This window comes from Arvicola amphibius, chromosome 2, assembly GCF_903992535.2.
Source record: "Arvicola amphibius chromosome 2, mArvAmp1.2, whole genome shotgun sequence".
Classification (NCBI taxonomy): Eukaryota; Metazoa; Chordata; class Mammalia; order Rodentia; family Cricetidae; genus Arvicola; species Arvicola amphibius.
In genome coordinates this window covers 154134807-154152557 of record NC_052048.2, presented here as the reverse complement: position 1 = coordinate 154152557, position 17751 = coordinate 154134807, and the positions used below count along the sequence as shown (strand labels likewise).

Genomic DNA, 17751 nt, shown 5'->3' with positions numbered 1-17751 from the left:
ACTTTCTCTTGCTCTCTCTTCTCTCACTCTGTCTCTCTGTCTCTGTATCTCTATCCCACTCTGTCTCTGTCTTGCTCTCTCTCTCTCTCTCTCTCTCTCTCTCTCTCTCTCTCTCTCTCTTTCTCTCAGTCTGTCTCTCACTCTCAGTGTGTCTCTGTCTTGCACACTCTCTTGCTCACATTTTCTCTCTGTCTCCCTCTGTCTCCCTGTCTCTCTTCTCCTCACTCTCCGTCTTGCCCTTTCCACCCTCCCTCTCCCTCTCTCCTTCTTTCCCTCCCTCCCCTTCCTGCTTCCCCTGCCTCATTAGGAAGCAACAGCCAGGTTGACAGTCTCCCGTCATTCCCACAGTTTGAGAAGCAGCTTCTAGGTCTCAGGACTCTTAGTCCACCTCTTGAATAAGGCTTTCTTACATTCCTCCCAACGCTCGTGAAAATGTCTACCTTTTTCTGCTCTTCCTCATCTTTGCTGATGATTTTGCCTACATTATTGAGGAGGGAACTCATCAGATTTGAATGGCCCCATCTTATCATCACCAAATCTGCCCTGGCATTGGAGAGCACCTTTTATGATGGGCTTGTTAACAGTACAGTTAGGGAATATCTCATTTAATCTTGGTAGCTTTTCCTGTAGGTGGCTTGTTCCAGCTTCTCAAACTCACCTCTTTCTGTTTTACTGTAAGCAGGTTCAGGTCTTCAATTTCTCTTTCAGCTCATCTCACTCTCCCTCACTGGCTCCTCCTTTTACACTGTGGCTATTTAAATGCTAGCATTTATCATAACTTTGTCTAGACTCGTTCTTTTTAATTTATGTTATTGCCTCTTTTGTTTTTCAGATAATTTCTCACTGATTTTTATAGCCTTAACTGGCCTGAATCCTGTCATCTTCCTGTCTCAATCTCTCAAGTGCACTTCAAGATTGCATTAGTTAGATAATTAGTGAGCCCATGTCATGAAAAAGAGAGAGAGAGAAAGATGGGGAAGGGGAGGGGAAGGGGGGAAAGAAAGGAAAGAGGGAGGGAGGGAAGGAAGGAAAGAGGGAGGGAGGGAAGGAAGGAAGGGAGGAAGGAAGGAAGGAAGGAAGGAAGGAAGGAAGGAAGGAAGGAAGAAATAAGGAAGGAAGGAGGGAAGGAGGGAAGAAAGGAGGGAAGAAGGAAAAAGGAAAGAGGAAGGAAGGAAAAAAGGAAGGAAGGAAGGAAGGAAGGGGAAGAGGAGGGAATGAAATAGGGAAAGAAGGGAAAAGGAGAGAGACAGAGAGACAGAGAGACAGAGAGAGAGAGATCAGGAAAAGGAAAAAGGAAACACAAGACACTCTTGTGGGCACACTGCAGATCTGGTAAAGGATTTCTATCCAGAATAGCCAAGCGAAAAACAGCTCATTCATTTAAAAAAGGAGTAAATGAATTAAACAGATATTTCTCTAAAGTGAATATCTGTCAAATAAACATATAACATTCACAGCATCCTTAAGGAAATTCAGACTAAAACTACAAGGAGATACTGTCGAATACTTATTAGAGAGCCAAACTATTTGTCTTACTTTATCAATTTTGGCAAGAATAGCAAGCAACTGGAACTTTCACACATTGCTGGTGGAAATACAAAATGGTCCAGGCACTTTGGGAAACAGGGTATCAGTTCTATCCATCCATTTTTCTCAACCCTAGATATTTATTACAAGGAAGCAGAAATATGTTCAACTATAGGAGCCTACATGCAAGTGCTTACATCCATGGTTCTCCAAAGCTGATAAGCCCTTGCCTAAAGAATGTGCAAAATGCATTTCATGTCTACATGGGATGCTATCTGATGAACAACAACTGCTTGATGCAGAGAAGTCTTTAACATTCACTCCTAAATTGACGATGTTTTCTCTGTGACAGGACTTCCCCATTCTATAATTAAAGTTTACTTTGTTACTATCACATCCTCCACTACTAAAATATATATACATATATTTGCATTCACATCTATACATACATGTAAGTTGAAATATATATACATATATTTGCATTCACATCTATACATACATGTAAGTTGAAAGCAGAAACTTTTCTCTTTGTCACCACAAAACCTAATGTATAATAAGGGCTAAATAAGCATGCTAAGTAACTGAAATTCAATACAATGCTTGATTAATTACGATTCATTACTTCCTGAAAGATTAAAATTCAATGTGATTGTTACTGAATGATCTCAGTGGGCAACACACACACACACACACACACATACACACACACTAAAACCAAAAGAAATATACTCATGTATACGATGGTTTCATACCCTGAATCAGGTTGAGGGTACTGGAATGCCCATCACATTACCTGAGACAGGAAAGTCCCCAAACCATGCGTATATGAACAGCACATCAAACCCTGTTTGTATAAACACACATCAGCCGCCTGGCAAGTCTTACCTCGCCGCACCAACTGCTTGGCACAGAGGATGGAGCTTGGTGTGGTGCAGAAGTGCAAAGCAGTGTGTCCGCTCAAGGAGTAGCAGTTGAGCTTGGCGCCGCGGTCACAGAGCACCTTCACGCACTCGAGGTGGGCCATTTCGCAAGCCACGTGCAGAGGGGTCTTCCCGTTCGGCCGGCAGTTGATGGTAGCATTGTGGTCCAGCAGTACCGTCAGGCATTCCACATGGCCGAACAAGACCGCGACGTGCAGGCCTGTTGCCCAGGAAGACTTCAGCTTATAACTGGGCAACCAATAGCCTGGAAAGGAAATGAAAGGAAGTTGTTAACTTTTGGCCCAGTGTCTCTCCCTGTCTTGTGGAGATTTTGACAAGCTGTTTTATTTTGGTCACATCTAACTGAAGGGTAAAATGGATCAGGAACTCGTCCCTGGCAGCTGATGAGACTCCCAGTGCCTTGTTCTGAAGATTGCCTTGGGTCAGGCTTTTTCCAACTCCTGCTGTTTCTACGGCTCCTAGTCCCTTTACTTTGACTTCCTATGTCTCAAAAAGAACTTCAGCTTTACATGGCAATGTTTGTGATTGTATTTTATTTTATAGGCTATGTTACATGAGGCATTTTAAGAATGTTTTCACTTCAAGCTGTTTTAAGTTTGAATTGTTCCAAAGTTATAGCTTTATAAATTCGATTCATGTCCATTTTTTTATTCCTGTTGTCACTCAGGGTGTGATTTGATTGAATTTTTAAAAATTTCTTTCACCAATATTTTGCCTGCCTGTTGGTTTATCCAGCATCTCTTTCTAAAGAAAAACTTGGAGCAAATCACACATTTTTATTCAAGATTCTTTTAATGCTCTACAAAACTAAATGGGGAAGACAAATAAGAGAGGGTCACAGAATATAAACTCGGCACTCACACTAGAACAGCATTGAAGTGTTGTTTTTAAAGTTCTTAGCATCCAAAACAAGCAAGGAAACCAGATGTGTCGCACACACAACAGTGTCCAAATTAGGCACAAATTAGCCAAGAGAACTATCTCAAGAACTAAGATCTTAGACAAATTATTCTCACTACTTAAAATGTTCTTTTTTCTCCTTTCTTCTGATCCAACATTTTAAGAGAAGGTCTCACTGTGTAGCCCTGATGGTCTTTGAACTCACAGCAATCCTCCTGCCTCAGCTTTTCTATCACTGGGACCACAGGTGTGCTCCACCACGCCCAGTTCATCCTAATTCTTGTACTCAATATTCTTCAGCAAGCAACTTGCAGTGACAGTTTCTCTAAGAACTTAGAAAGGAACTGGTTCTGAACCTAAAAATCAGAGTGTAGTTTGCCTGTTTCCTAGTGGCAAAGACGAAGTGCCATCACACTGCAACTGATTGTAAACCCACGCCCGCTCCTGCATAGGACAGAAAAAAGTGATCCTGAAAGAAACAGCAGAGAGCTGATTATGAAAACACCATTTTGATGCCAAATCAAAGAAACACAGGATGGGAAGGATCACCCAGCCCAAGCTTCTATTTTCCAAACAAGATGGCAGCCCCTTTCTCAGTCTGCTGGAGCCTCAAATCACCTGTTCAGCCCAAGCTCATGGAGTGGGGCAATCTGCCCTGTGGGGTTTCCACTGTTTTTGTCTGTGTGGAAATGGTCTAGGTTTAGCTCCAAGCTTGTGATACGGATCACACGCACTCACAAAAAGGAAGCTGCTCTTTAGTGCATCTGTAGCATGTCACATTGCTGGCGTGGAAATGCATATGTTTGCCTATGGTGTTTTTTCTTCTGAAACTTCCAGCAGCACGAACAGAACCTTCCTTGCCCATTGATCACATGGACTAGTCAGTCATCTTGGCTTTTGAAAAGTCAGTTTCATCTGTCTCCCACAATCATAACTGTTAACTGGGGAGGCAGTCTCACAGACTGCAGGATCCTGGAATTTCACCAAGCCTAAAGAGGAACTGTTTCTAAAAATCCACTTTTTCTACATGGCATCATGTATTTGGGAGACAAGAAAGCACTTTGTGCCCCTTGCGGGCTGACTGTGGGGACAGGTGACTGCAGGATCAGGCTATGCATACGTCTGCCTTTAATCTGTACTTCAGAACTTTGGTGGTAGAGTTTGAGATGAAGTTGGGAGAGTCTGGACAACTCAGTGTGCAGCAAAACAGGAAAGGCAGCTGTGCTGAGCTGAGAACAGAACTGAGAAGCTGAGAAGCTGAGAAGCTGAGAAGGAGTCCACCCTTACAACCAGGCTGGCGCAGAGGTTCTCTATAGGAAAGAAGGACACTTATCCTCGTGGAGCCCCAGATCTGAGGTCACATGCACTTCTGAAACCAAAGATGAGCTGTGCCAATCCATGTGCTATTGTTAATGTTGATATGAGAATTTGCTCATGCATACATGCCTGCGTGTGCACGGACGCACACAAGCACATAACCACCAATAGTCACAGCATGCCAGAAGAAAAGGGAGTAAATTCACTATGTACAACAGCCTTCTCTCTCACAGCATACTTTTCCTGGGCCATCCTAACCTAGAATGTGAATTTTCCTGGTGTTTACCCTTGGAAGGCACGGCTCTGTGCACTTATGCAGAAGCCAGGTGCCACTGAACTGTATTCTCAGACTGCACAGAGGGGCAAGCTGGAGGGGAAGAAGAAGAGGAAGACCAAGTCCTTGGGGGAAGGGAAATGTGTGAAGAAGGTGCTGCCTCCTTCTGGGGAAAGTCACTCATATTCCCATATATACAAGTTGTAGGCTTAGGTACCTGTTCAGGAATGCTTGAGTTCAGCAAAGGGTTCAACTGCAAAGGGGCTGAGACAGGAACAAGGCCCTTCCCTACACACAGACTGCACTTGGAACCCCTCAGTACAAGCCGTTGACACAGTGACCTGTAGCATTCAGTGCCATTGCTCCCCTTCCTCACTCCGTGATAAACAATCTGCTTGCGCAGTCTGCCTGAAGTGCAGCACATGCCAGAGTCCTGGCAGAGCCTGCACGGAGGATCCTTAGTGTAGAGACAGAATGGTGGAACACACCGTGTTCATACAACCACTAGTGGCAGGGGCCACACTCTCTAAATCTGCTGTTGGGCACCTACGCTGGCTCCGTAGCTCAGGAGTAGCACATGGTGCTGTGATCCATAGGCAAGCGTCGCAGTGATAGGCTGGCTTGTGCCAAACGCAGGAGAGTTGGTGAGGAAAATGTGATCTTTTTTGTAGAAACCACGGAGCTTTCTTTAAGCCGTAGAAGGGAATAAAGTTATATTGTTTGCAGAAAATAGATAAGACTGGAAATGTTCACAGTAAGCTAGTCTCAGAAAGGACATACTCTCTCATTGTGTACCCTGGATGTCATATAGTATATGGACGTACGTGTACAGACTAAATGATATGGAAATGAAATTGTCCATGAGAACAAAACAGAAGAGAATATGGTTGCATATCACACACACACACCTGTAAGGAAAAAAAACAAGTTTAAAATGTAACAAAAAAATCTTTTTTAACTCTCAAACTCCAGTCTCCCCTCCCCATCAAAATCTGTCGGAAACTGCCTCTGATCTTCAGTTCTCCCGACACAGCTAAAAATTCTAAAGAAATTTTAGAAGTTTCACACTTACAAAAATATGCAGACCTAACCCTTATGTGCACTTCTGAGTGTTTCATTTAAACCTGAAGCCGAAGTTAAAGATCCGCAAAGCTAGGCAGAAAGCTCCTCACTCAAGAAACTTGGTGAGGGAGGAAGGTCTAGAGCCCACTTTTGTAAAACGGCATAGTTTTAGCTCCAGCACTAGGAGAGGACACACATCTCTGGTTAAACTAAAGCTGGGCCCAGGCTCCGCAACAGTTATCAGCGCTAATGTTATCAACAGAAAACCAGCCCCATGCTGGAGAAGCCTCTGGCTGCCACCAACTGCACACACTGCTGCAGCTGGATTACAGACATTTGCTCTCACCGTGTCTGCGTATTTACACAGCCCCGAAGGAATATAGACCCAAGCGCCATTTCAGGCTGCTATTTTGCTAGCTAATGTTCTCAGGATAACTCCCAGAAACTCCCTAGAGAATGGGAGAGGCAAACAAACTCGAAACACAAAGTTTTAAAGAGAGAAAGTTTTCTAGCAACCGGGAAAGAGGAAGCCCCCTGGGCCGGTAACAGAAAAATAGGAAAGTTAACTTTCTGAAAACAGGAGAAAAAGAGGTGAGAAGGAGATCATTTGTTAACAATAAGAAGCTCCCATGATAACTTTGGACATCAGCTGCCACTTACGAAAGTAGATAGAATGTCTGCCAGAAACTTTTCAAGTGAAAACAAATTCATTGGTTATTTTAATTAAAAATATGATTACCATGCAAGGCACCGGAAGAAGCTATGGGTCATAAACAAAGCACTGAAAGTGCATTGTTACACTGATTAATAAAGGGTGTTCATTAACCTTGCTGACTAGGGAGTTCCATACCAGAGATTTGTTATCCCATTTGTCTCTGTAGGAAGCCAAAGCACACAACTACAGCATGCAGAAAAACCAAAGTGTATAGTTGGGAAAAGCTTGAAAAACAGCCTTTTTGACATCCGTCCATGGCTCTGGTAGAGAGGCTAACAGTGGGAACCAGCGTGATGAGGTGAAACCTTACATTTCACTTTGCCCTAAAGAGTTTTGACTTGTCTCATAATAAACTATGTCAGGACAGCCCTTAAAGATTAGCCTGCTAGTTGCATGCAGTAGTTAAAAAATCACTGGGTATTCATGATGTCTTTGTGTCATTGTATTTTAAAAGGATGACCTGGGGCCTGGGGCCTGGGGCCTGGGGCCATCGAGGTGCCTGAGCTAAGGCTCCTTGCCAGGCTTGAGCACCTGAGTGTGAACCTCATGACTCCCCTGGTGGAAGGAGAGAACTACAAGGAGTGTCTTCTCACCTCCACAATATGTTGTGGTTCATGTTCACACAGTAAATAAATGCTTAAAAGTAAAATGATGGTCCAGTAAATTCTATTTTGCTTTTTTTTTTTTTTTTTTTGTTCTCAAAACTGCCCATCTCTGCCTGTTCTTCCCTGGGAGTTTTGCAGGCCAGCCCATTTTGATTGTTAGCTTTCCAAAGTGAGAGTAGTGGACTTTTTAAGTGAGCAAACTGGGATTTTCTCTGAAGATTTCATGGTAAAGCTGAGAATGGCAGGGTGCTGGGGCGAGTGAGCTCTTACTTGAAGAATGAGTACAAACCCCAGCACAGACTGAGAGTTGCTGTGGGCACTGCATTAAGTGTGGCCTTCACTGACGAAACTTTTTCAGGAAGAAAAGAGCTCTCTGACCCAACCCCTCCAATCTGCAATCCTTGCAAATACAGTCTCTTAGGGGGTCATTTTTAAATGACTGGTACATTTAATCTGCTTTAGCCTAGAGTTGGGGGAGATTTGCATTCTGTGCCCATTTCTTTGCCAGCGGCGCTCTGAGTTCTGAGTCCAGCATTCACACAGTGACCTCGACGTTAGATGGCACATGCTGTATTTAGGAACAAATTCGACCACTTTTTGAAATCCCATGGAAAAGAATATAGTGTGTTTTAAAGGAAATTAAGATTACCTTAGGGTTAATTGCAAACCAGCTAACTCCCTGGCAATAATCAACTGTTGAATAAAGAATCATTTTCTCAACTGTGTAAGAAAGTTTAAAGGTGACCATATCTGTTGTCCATATTAAATATTGCTTCATTTATTCTGCAAAGATATCTGAGCAGGAGGTACCCACTCTTTGAGAATAAACCACTATGTCCCCTGTCTGAGAGTGAGTATGAGTGACGGGGCTTCGCCCCCTCTTTTATAAAAATGAATCAAACTCACGGGGAGGGGTCTTCTGAACTTTTCTTGTTCACTTTTAGGAGTACAGATTTCCCTTGTACTTAAAAAAATCAAAGAATAACATGTGGCCTTTCAATGTCCTAAAAGTCTGCTTTTACTTAATGAAAAAAAAAGTATCAGAAACAGTAACCCAGCCACACATCTTTCAAAGCCACACAGAGGTGGTTCATGTCCTTTCGACAAACCCCAGAAGGAGCTGACTGAATAATTAACTACCCAGTTGTAGACTGCCCAGTCCCGCACTGTTCTGAGAATTCCTTTGTGAGGTGAGACATTGAGATCAGCACTTGGGCCCACTTTACTGGGCCAGCAGCTAGGGTTCTATTTACTGCTTCCATGCCTACCCTTAGGAGTGAAAGGGCTGGCATGAAGCTTGGGGGCACCTAAAATAAGTTCCCAGTAACTTTGGAGAAAGTGGGAATTTTACCCTAAGGCATACGACTGGAGGCAGAGCCTTGCATCTCCATGATAAACAGAGAATAAAGTTATTTCTATACACACTGTGTGCCCACATGCATGCTGCTTTCATGGACAGTCCCAAAGATATAAATTTCTGACAGACACCTCTGTAAGACTGGGACTCCCTCTTTTCTTAGGGGGACAGTTTAAATTTCTGTCCCTGGTTGAAAGCCACATCCCATAGCCTGAATGCTAGAAAAACAGTCATCACCATCAATAAAAAGTTAACTCCGTAAGAACCACAGGAATTCGCTCATTTTGACAATGGAAACACAGTTTCTTCCCATCTGGGGGCTATGACACCATGAGAAATGACAGAATCGGTGTCTTCTGGCCAAGAGCACACACCTCCAAGTTCCCTTCTCAAAACTTGTGAGTCCTTGGGCTGTCTGCAGGTTTACCTACTCTGGAAATAAGAGAAGGTGGTCTATGCAGCTCAGTGTCAAGTAGATTATCCCCTGGCTCAAATCTGGGTCCTACGCTGTGTGGCACACATATACCTTTTAAAAACTCTTCAAATATACTTATCATTTAGATAGTATTATTAAATAAAGTCACAAGGTACAAGCCATCTAATTATGTAGCATATAATTTTTTCCTTCAGCAGAATCCCTTCAACTTTGCACAAAAGAAAATTAGACGCCTTCATTTTTCAGACAAAACATCAATGACAATTAATCATGAAGCACAAATCAAAAATGCAGCAACTGGTCTCAACTATTTTATGCTCCCTCTAGAACTGCAGAGAATTAGATAGAAATAAATGCTACTAGCATTTGTATATGGAAATTGGTGCCTCTAATGATTGTGTATGAATAGAAAACAGATTTATATTGGGCATAAACATATATCCCCACCCCCATTCCCAAGATTTTCCCACCTATTTTCTTAGGCAAAAATGAGGGTGAGCAGATTATTTCTTTGCTCACCAGATGGCCTAACTACTTAAGTTTTCCAATTAACTAGTTGATTTGAGAAATTAGAATGAGTGTGTTAATCTATTTCTTATTTATTAAGCAGGAATTTCAGAAAGTAAAAAGAAACCTTAATAAAAAAATTTTCTGTTCTAATTGTCATTTTCCTATTTTTTCTTTATGTACAAAGTAGATATTCTGAACTAAGCCCTTCAAATTTTTTGAACTGTTATTGTAGTACAGCAGAAAGGAAAAATAAAAGTTAACTTTGTGATATTTTGACTTCAGCGTTTGTTTCTGCACTGAAGCCTATAAAGATGACACAGACCATGAAGGTGCCGGCTTTCTCCATTCATTAATTCTCTAGGTGGAAAAGAAGTCCCCGTTTTCATTCACACGGACACAGAGATGGTGTATCTGTAACTGACTATTAGCAAAGACTCAGCAGCCTGACCCCCAACAGCCACATTGTCACGCGTAGACCTCAGCAGTCTTTAACGAGAGTCAGAGATGTTTTCTTTATTCTATACCACTACAGTCACAGGAGAAGACCTAACACGCCATGCATGACAAATGCAACCACCCAGGGTCCCAAATTCCAGGCACAAGAATGAAAAAGAGCAGTCAACAGAAATGTGCACAGACAGACAGAAATGTGTATAATATATAAAACAGCCCAAAAGCAACTGTGCACAGACGGAAATGTGTATAATATATAAAACAGCCCAAATGCATTCTAGTTTTAAAAGGAAGGAAAGATAAAAATTAGAAATAATATCTAAACAGGCACTAATAATAAGAACAAATGCTTTGAAGACAAAAACTGACCTACTGACCTAAAAATCCATTTTATAACAATTTCACAATTACACCTCTACAATTTTTACCTTGTTTGTAAGATGCCAAAACCATGTTCTCATCTTCAACTTCAAACACTGTGTCCACATCTAATTGCCTCTGGATTAAAATAGTCTCCAGTTTTCTGAAGTCATTTGACTTTATTGCCTCCAAGAAATTTTTCTTAGCTAACTTGGCAGCTCCAGCTTTGCTGGTAGGGGTGATGATGCCGTCCGTCCTCTGCGCCATGTGGAAGCTGAGCCGAGATTTACCAGGAGAGCAGCACCCAGCACACAGGCAAGCCTGCAGAGTCCACAAACTGCCGGCTAATTTTATCCCAAAGTTATGCTGATCCGTTCTATTTATATAGGGATCATTTCAAACTTCAAAATATCCTCCCAGGCTGTCAGTGAGTTTTCAGGTCGTTTGAACTGCAAATGCGTAAGCAAGTCCTTTCCGCAGTGCGTGGTGTCGATGTGAGGGAAGGCTCCTGTGACACATTTGCGAGCATGAGTTGTCACAATTAGTTCTTACAAGACCAAAGTGAAAGTGTAAGATTTAAAAAGCTCTTAAAGCTCTTTATGTTTCCCCCTCAACAACAACATCTGGTGCCTGGCTGGAGCGCTGGTGTCTTATTCTGACTAACTAATAGCCCCAAATGAGGATTTGGTTCAGTTGTTGATACACGTGCTCCTGAAAACCTTTAATGATTTTGTGAAATGAGCCTGTAAAATTGAGCCGAATTATGCACATCTAAAAACAAACAGAAGGGTTGCCAGTAACCTCGAGTTGAAAATTTTCAATAATATGAAAAAGCAGGGTAGGCTGGTGAAGGGAGTGGGGGAGGGTTAACATTTTAGGGGAAAAAAGAAGCTGAAGAAGCAGGGCAAACAAGCGCAACAAGTGAGCTTCCCTGAATGCTGATTTGTTATTTCTCAAACCAGTGAGGAAAAGCTGTACTTGTTTAGACAAATTACAAATACAAATACAGACTTGATGTTACTTTTTAGTGTGAGATGGTGGATTTGAAAATGTGTGAATCAGGTTTGCAGATTGTGTGAAAAAAATAGTGTTGGTCCTCAAATAATACAATGCATAATCAATTGGCACTGTCTAACACATCCTCCTTTGTCTGTCGTGTGTGTGTGTGTGTGTGTGTGTGTGTGTGTGTGTTGCTGGGGATCAAACCCAGGGTGTCTCACACAGACTTTTTTTCTACTAAGCTAGTAACATCCAAAAACTCTAAAACAGCCTCTAAAACTTTTAAAACAGTTCAGACATAGAAAGAGGAGCTAGATCAAGAGACAGGAGACAGAAAGAACACAGAAGACAAATGAGGACAAAGTAAGAAGATGGGAAATGAACGATATGTAGTTACCTGGTAGATTTAATTGTTTTTTTCAGCTCCTCTGTGTTAGTTTTTCAACAGAAAAAAATGAAGAGAAAGATATTTAATTTGATTTACTGATCATCATTAAAATTAGAGAACTAATAGCAAGTTCTAACTAGACTAAAAATTAGCTGTACTTTATATATTGTGAATTGATTCAGAAAATCCTTGCAGAAAAAAATAGCAATGTGAATTTTTTACATTTTCAAATGGTGCAGAAGTCTATGAATGTGGTTGTCAATCAGCATACCTTTTCAACTTGACATGGTCATATGTAACATAAATGCTCAAAACTGCCAAGTCCTGAGCACATAGCTTATCAAATCATAACGACTTGTGCATTCAATACCCAGATCCACCACAGAACAAACCAAGCCCACCAGAAATCCCATCACCCACTCCTGAAGTCAAAACACTCACACCGGCAATACCCATTGCCATGACTTCTAACACTGTCCATTAGTGTTAGATAGGTTTTACTTAATTTAAGCTTTTGCTGTGTGTTTTCAAGTGATGACAGCAACAAAACTATGTGTTTGAGAGCAGAGACCTGGAAACTGGAGGGAGCAGGAGGGAGAGACTGGAAGGGCTTGCTCAGCCTTGGGTTTAGTCCCCAGGGGACCGGTAACATCACTTTATGCTTCTGTTGAAGTTACATTGCGACTCTTAAGGAAGAGCTGCCGGAACTTAGCATTTCTTCAGCAAATGCCTACTGAGTGCTACTCTAAGACAGTCCCTTATCCAGGGCGCTGGAAACACAATAGTGAGAAAAACAGACAAAAGCCCCCACTGAAGTAGACTCCTGTGTGCTAAAAGCCTGGGTGGTGCTGTAGCTTATGATTCTCTGTTGCCTGCCCAATGGATTTTTTTTCTCACAAAGTTACAAACTTTTAAAATTTTATACAGAATCCCTGGTTTGTGACAATTAAATAGATCTGATACCCTCTCACCAGTATCCCCATTTTACTTGGCAGTAAAATAAAGGGCAATTTAATTTTATCCCAGGCAAAATATGGTCAATCTGAGCCAGATATATAGCAGCCTCTTTAGATGAGTAGTCACTACCCTAGGAATTAACTGTGTCTTTAAGAGTTCTGACTTTCCCTGGAAAGGGACGTCCAGGAAGAAGTGATATGTGCAGAAACAATATTTAAAACACTAATATTTAACACCTAGCATAGATGCTATGCCTTAAATTACCAGTATGACCAGACCCATTGAGGCTGGGGAGTAAAGGAGTCCTGAATGGGCTCAATGTCTTCCGGGCCCTCATTCCTGAACTCTATGCAGAGTGTCTCCCATTAACTGGGTCTTATTTGGTTTTATTCCCGTTATAGCTTCCTCTGGTCATAGAATATGTGGCTCCAGTATTTGCCTCTAGTTATGAGGTCCTCATCCACGGTAGCCGCATGGCTACTTTAGCACAACCGATTCAGAAGTTGTGTGGCTTTTATCCAGAAACGCTGTCACTTCTGTAACTTCTCATCCCCAACCCGTATCCGGGGATCATGAAGAACTAGGCTAGCACACCGAGGAATGTGAGCAGGGATGAGAACGGGGTCATTAACCCCTGGATCAACTGGTATCTCTGCTCATAATCCAGCAAGACTCCAGTCTTCCTGGCTAGAAAAGTCCAAACTGAGACTGTTAATTCCTCTGTAACTTCTGCTTTTTCTCTCGGGGTCAACTAGCCCATTGATCTTCCTCCAAAGATAGAGGGATTAGCATTGCATTGTAGAAGAAAGTCTATCATTTGACATCCTTCCCCCACCCCCAGTTCTTGTTTGGCTTTAAAAAAAAATGTAAGTTCCTTCGGTAAAATAACTCAAAAAAAGTTTTTTTTTTTTGTTTTTTTTGTTTTTTTTATTGCTTCAGCTGCTGTGGCCACTGTCTTTTGGGTCAGTTCGGTCTGGGTGCTGAGGACAGAATGCACAGCCTCATGCATGCGAGGTCACCTGAATTACACATGGCCCACCCTCCGAACCCTTGTTTTCTTAATACCTGATTTCTTTAACTTTTGTCTTTTTCAAAGTTCAGTTTCATAGCTGTAAAGAGTGATTGGGTCTTTGTGAATTATTTTGAGAAAGCAAAGTTCATGTGAAGAAATACACAAAATTAAGAAAACTACTTCTACCATACTGCTAAAAGCAAATTATTGACCGGTTTATCCAAAAACCAAAGAATAAAATTCAGAGATTATTTGAATTTAAAAAAATAAATAATTAAATTACCCATCTAAGTTATTGTAACATATCTGAAATAGTGTGACTGATGAAAGAAAGAAAGAAAAAGAAAGAAAGAAAGAAAGAAAGAAAGAAAGAAAGAAAGAAAGAAAGACCAACCTAAGTCCTGTTGTCATCATCTAGACTTAGCTTCAAACAGCCACCCATCCCTTGGGTGACAGGAGACCAACATGTGAAATGGCCGTGTTTCACGGCATCTAGTCTGGCCTGTCAGGAACCTCCCCCCCACACACTTAAAATGAAAACTCCATCACAGACAATGTATTATTTGTTAATGTTTCATGACATGCCTCAGATATTGTCCTCTGGTCTTGATGGTAGGAAGAACTCCCACACATCAATGATGTTTAGGCAAGTGGACCCAAGGACCCCCTTTCACTCCCTGGGGTGCTAAGGCAGCAGGCATAAAGGCCTGGTTGCTTGTGTCTTCAGTAACTGTATATAACACAAACTACCCACTGTGTATCATCTTTGGAACACAAATGGCCCCTTGGTTTATTGTGACCTCTTAAAACATAGATTTGAAACACTAGTAGGCTACAATTGTTAAATGCAACTACAGAGAAGAAATAAGAGGCCAGACTCCAAAACATATTTTCCAAAGCTGGAATTCCTGTGAAAACAGAATTCCTTGGGCCTCTCTGACTTTCCAGGCGATAAGTCAGGATACCCCTGCTATGGGCTCACTGACATGCATTCTAAGATTGCCTGATAAGCCCATTCTTATCTGTAATACTTAGCATGCTGCTATGTAGTCTCTCAGGACACACTGCATTGTTTTGTCTGTCATTGTTTCATATATGTTTCACATTAAATCTTTGTACTGATGTGCTTTTAGCTGTAGGTTTACTTGAATTAACAGTTAACACCGACAAACAGTAGAAAATTCCAGTTGTAACATGGGTTTCAGCAGAGATCAGATCCAGAGTTTTCTATATCAACAGGCAAGTGGTTTAGTACTGTAATTGAAATTATTGTCATCAATACAATACAATGCAAAAATCAGGAAAACTAAGGACCAACAGTTATATGGAACTTTGCAAGGGAAAACGGCAAAGGAATGGCAGGTTCGTGGTTGTTATTTTTTTCCTAGCTAACAAACAGTCCAAAAATTTGTTGGTTTGACACAACCATGTAATCATTTATAATCTTGCATGGCAAGGCTTGTCGTGTGATGTCTGAGCCCTCAGGTGAAATATTTGCAGGCTAGGGGTTAGTTGGTAGCTTCTCAAACTGACTTGGTCAGTTAACTACAAGTTAGAGTTGGTTTCTGTCCACACAGTCTCCCCAGGAGCCTATTTGAAATCCTCCCAACATGGTGGTTAGCTTCTCCTAGAATGAAGGAAAAAGGAGGTGAGAGAGTGAGTCTTGTTGGCTCTTTAGGGGCAAAGCTTTCTGGGCCAAATCAACAGGTTCTGAGCCCCTAAGATCTGGACAAAATGACGGACAATCTCCATGTCTCCAAAGATGTCTTTCTGCAGTAAATGGTAGGAGTGGGGCTGAGAGGCAAGTGTTTTGTTTCTTCTCTTCTCTTTCTTGGACCCAAGCTCAGTTCTCACCAGGATGGCTGGACCAACACCTCAAAAGTTACTGTGTCCCAAACTTAATGCACACTAGCTCTCCAATTTAGGAAATAGTGATGGAATTTCTTTTTCCATAGAGAAGCAATAAAGTACAGAAGAGCCCTCCCCCCCATCCAGCACCCACTTTAGATATAAAAATAAAACAAACAATACCAAAATTTTAAACTATTTTGGGATTTCAATTGGCTATTATGGGAGGTCACTGGCCAAGGATGACATCCCCTGAACTGGAGGCCGACTAAACTTTGTAACAATACTTACTAGTTTCTCCTACCGAACACACCAGCTCATAAGAATAATTCCTACACTTGTAATAAACAAATGACTCAATGCACAGCGGGGGTTTTGTACACGGACAAGCACTACAAAAGATTGTCCCTGTCCCCAAGTTCACACAACAGCATTGACTCTCCTGAGAAAGAGATATTGGTCAGAGTGGGGGCCCCAGACAGTGTCCTTGGCTCATGTTCTTGAAATATTCAAAACACAAAATTCAAGAATTCCCTCTTTGCTATGCTTTAAAATGCTTTCTCCTCCCTGGATATAGTATTTTGAGTATTGGCAAAGGTTGGTGTTACTTTACGAAGGCGGGAAGCCTTGCCTGCGTTTCTGAAAACCTTCCTTCTACAAGGCAGCACCTTTACAGACCGCACTTGTCCACTAGCTGCGTCAGGTACCGCCTTCTGCCGGTTGGGGGCGCTAGAAGAACTTCTAAGCTACCTCCAGCTCTCAAGTTCGGCGCATCTCTAGGGTCTAAATTACAAACTGGAAGCCAGTGTGTTTCTCATAAAAGTCTATTAAACGGTTCCCACAAATGACTGAAATGGTTGTTTTGTAAACGGCAGGATCTAAAGTCCCGCTCACGCGCCTCTCCTCTTAGAACTCTGTTTGTGGACTGGCGGTCCACTCTTTGGAATACTGAAGTGATCACTTAGCTGCTTAGCTGTTTCTCGGAACTGGTTTGCAGACCATCTGCCTTTCATATAAGAGTATTCAAACTGCATTTGTAACTAATTCCCTTGAGCGTTTCCGGAGGCCCTTGGTTCCTGGCACAATGCTACATTTTCCCTTTCAAAACCCATCTTTCATGGGTGATGGACATCAGAATAGCTAGATTGACACAAGCAAAAACCAAGCATTGGTCCACCTGAATTTTTCCTCCACCTAAATTTTGACAGACTATACATTTAATGTCCTCTTTGACTACAAAAGGCCGGGTTTCTTGAGACAAAGCCAGAGCCGGCAGTGGGGGCATCAGCTGCGTGCGGGGTCTCCTAGCAACTGCCCTTCCAGCCTTGTTTAAACACCAGCGCTCGCTTGTTTTTCCACTCTCACGCCAGCACACACTTCACAAAATCGACCCATGGGAATAATTCGCCATAATTCCGTCTCAATCCAAACATTGACCCCACAGCTGTATTCCAGGCAGAATTTTCATTCTCTCTTTACTTCTGACAAAATTTTGAGGCCAAAGTATAGTTAGGGAAGAAAACTGCGCTTCCTTCTCATATGGTTTCCAAACTGTCTTCTCTAAGATTCCAATACGCCCTTCAACACCAGATTTCACATAGGCTTAGAAGATGTTTGCAAAGATCCATCGATTTGATTTTACATTTTGGAATAATACTTAACATATTTCCCTGAATATAAAGTAAAATCCGCATTCTTGCAGAGAGATTTGTTGGCGGGGTGGGGGGTGGGGGGGTGGAGGTGGGGGTTGGCTCATGCAAATATAACTGCAGGGCTGGGGGACCAGTGAGGAGAAGAGATTTATATTTTCTGTCTGTATACAGATTTTCTTGCCATGGAACAGCTGAATTGGAGCTGAAAAACAGCCTGTCAGTCCTTCTCTGTTAAGAAAATACAGAACCCACATCATTTGTTTGTTTATTCCAACATGTTAATTACTAAGTAGAGTCCAATTTCACTTGTTTGGGAGATTTCAGCACCATAATAACTCCCTCTAAGAGTTCTTGTTTTGTTCTCTCTGCCTCTGCCTCTGCAGTCATGAAAAAAATCGGCAGCTCCATGAAAGTGCTGGGCAAACGCATTCTGCTGAC

At 42.0% G+C, this 17751-nt stretch overlaps 1 protein-coding gene across 1 annotated transcript in view; it reads right to left on the bottom strand.

Annotated features, from left to right (window-relative positions):
• Positions 1-10724, bottom strand: part of Asb4 (ankyrin repeat and SOCS box containing 4) — a 41669-nt gene extending 30945 nt beyond the window's left edge. The window contains exons 1-2 of the mRNA XM_038319445.2: positions 10526-10724; positions 2413-2712 (exon numbers count right to left, since the gene is read on the bottom strand). Of these exons, the coding sequence (XP_038175373.1) occupies positions 2413-2712; positions 10526-10724 (499 nt within the window). The remainder of the gene's footprint in view (positions 1-2412; positions 2713-10525) is intronic.
• Between the last annotated feature and the right edge of the window lie 7027 nt (positions 10725-17751).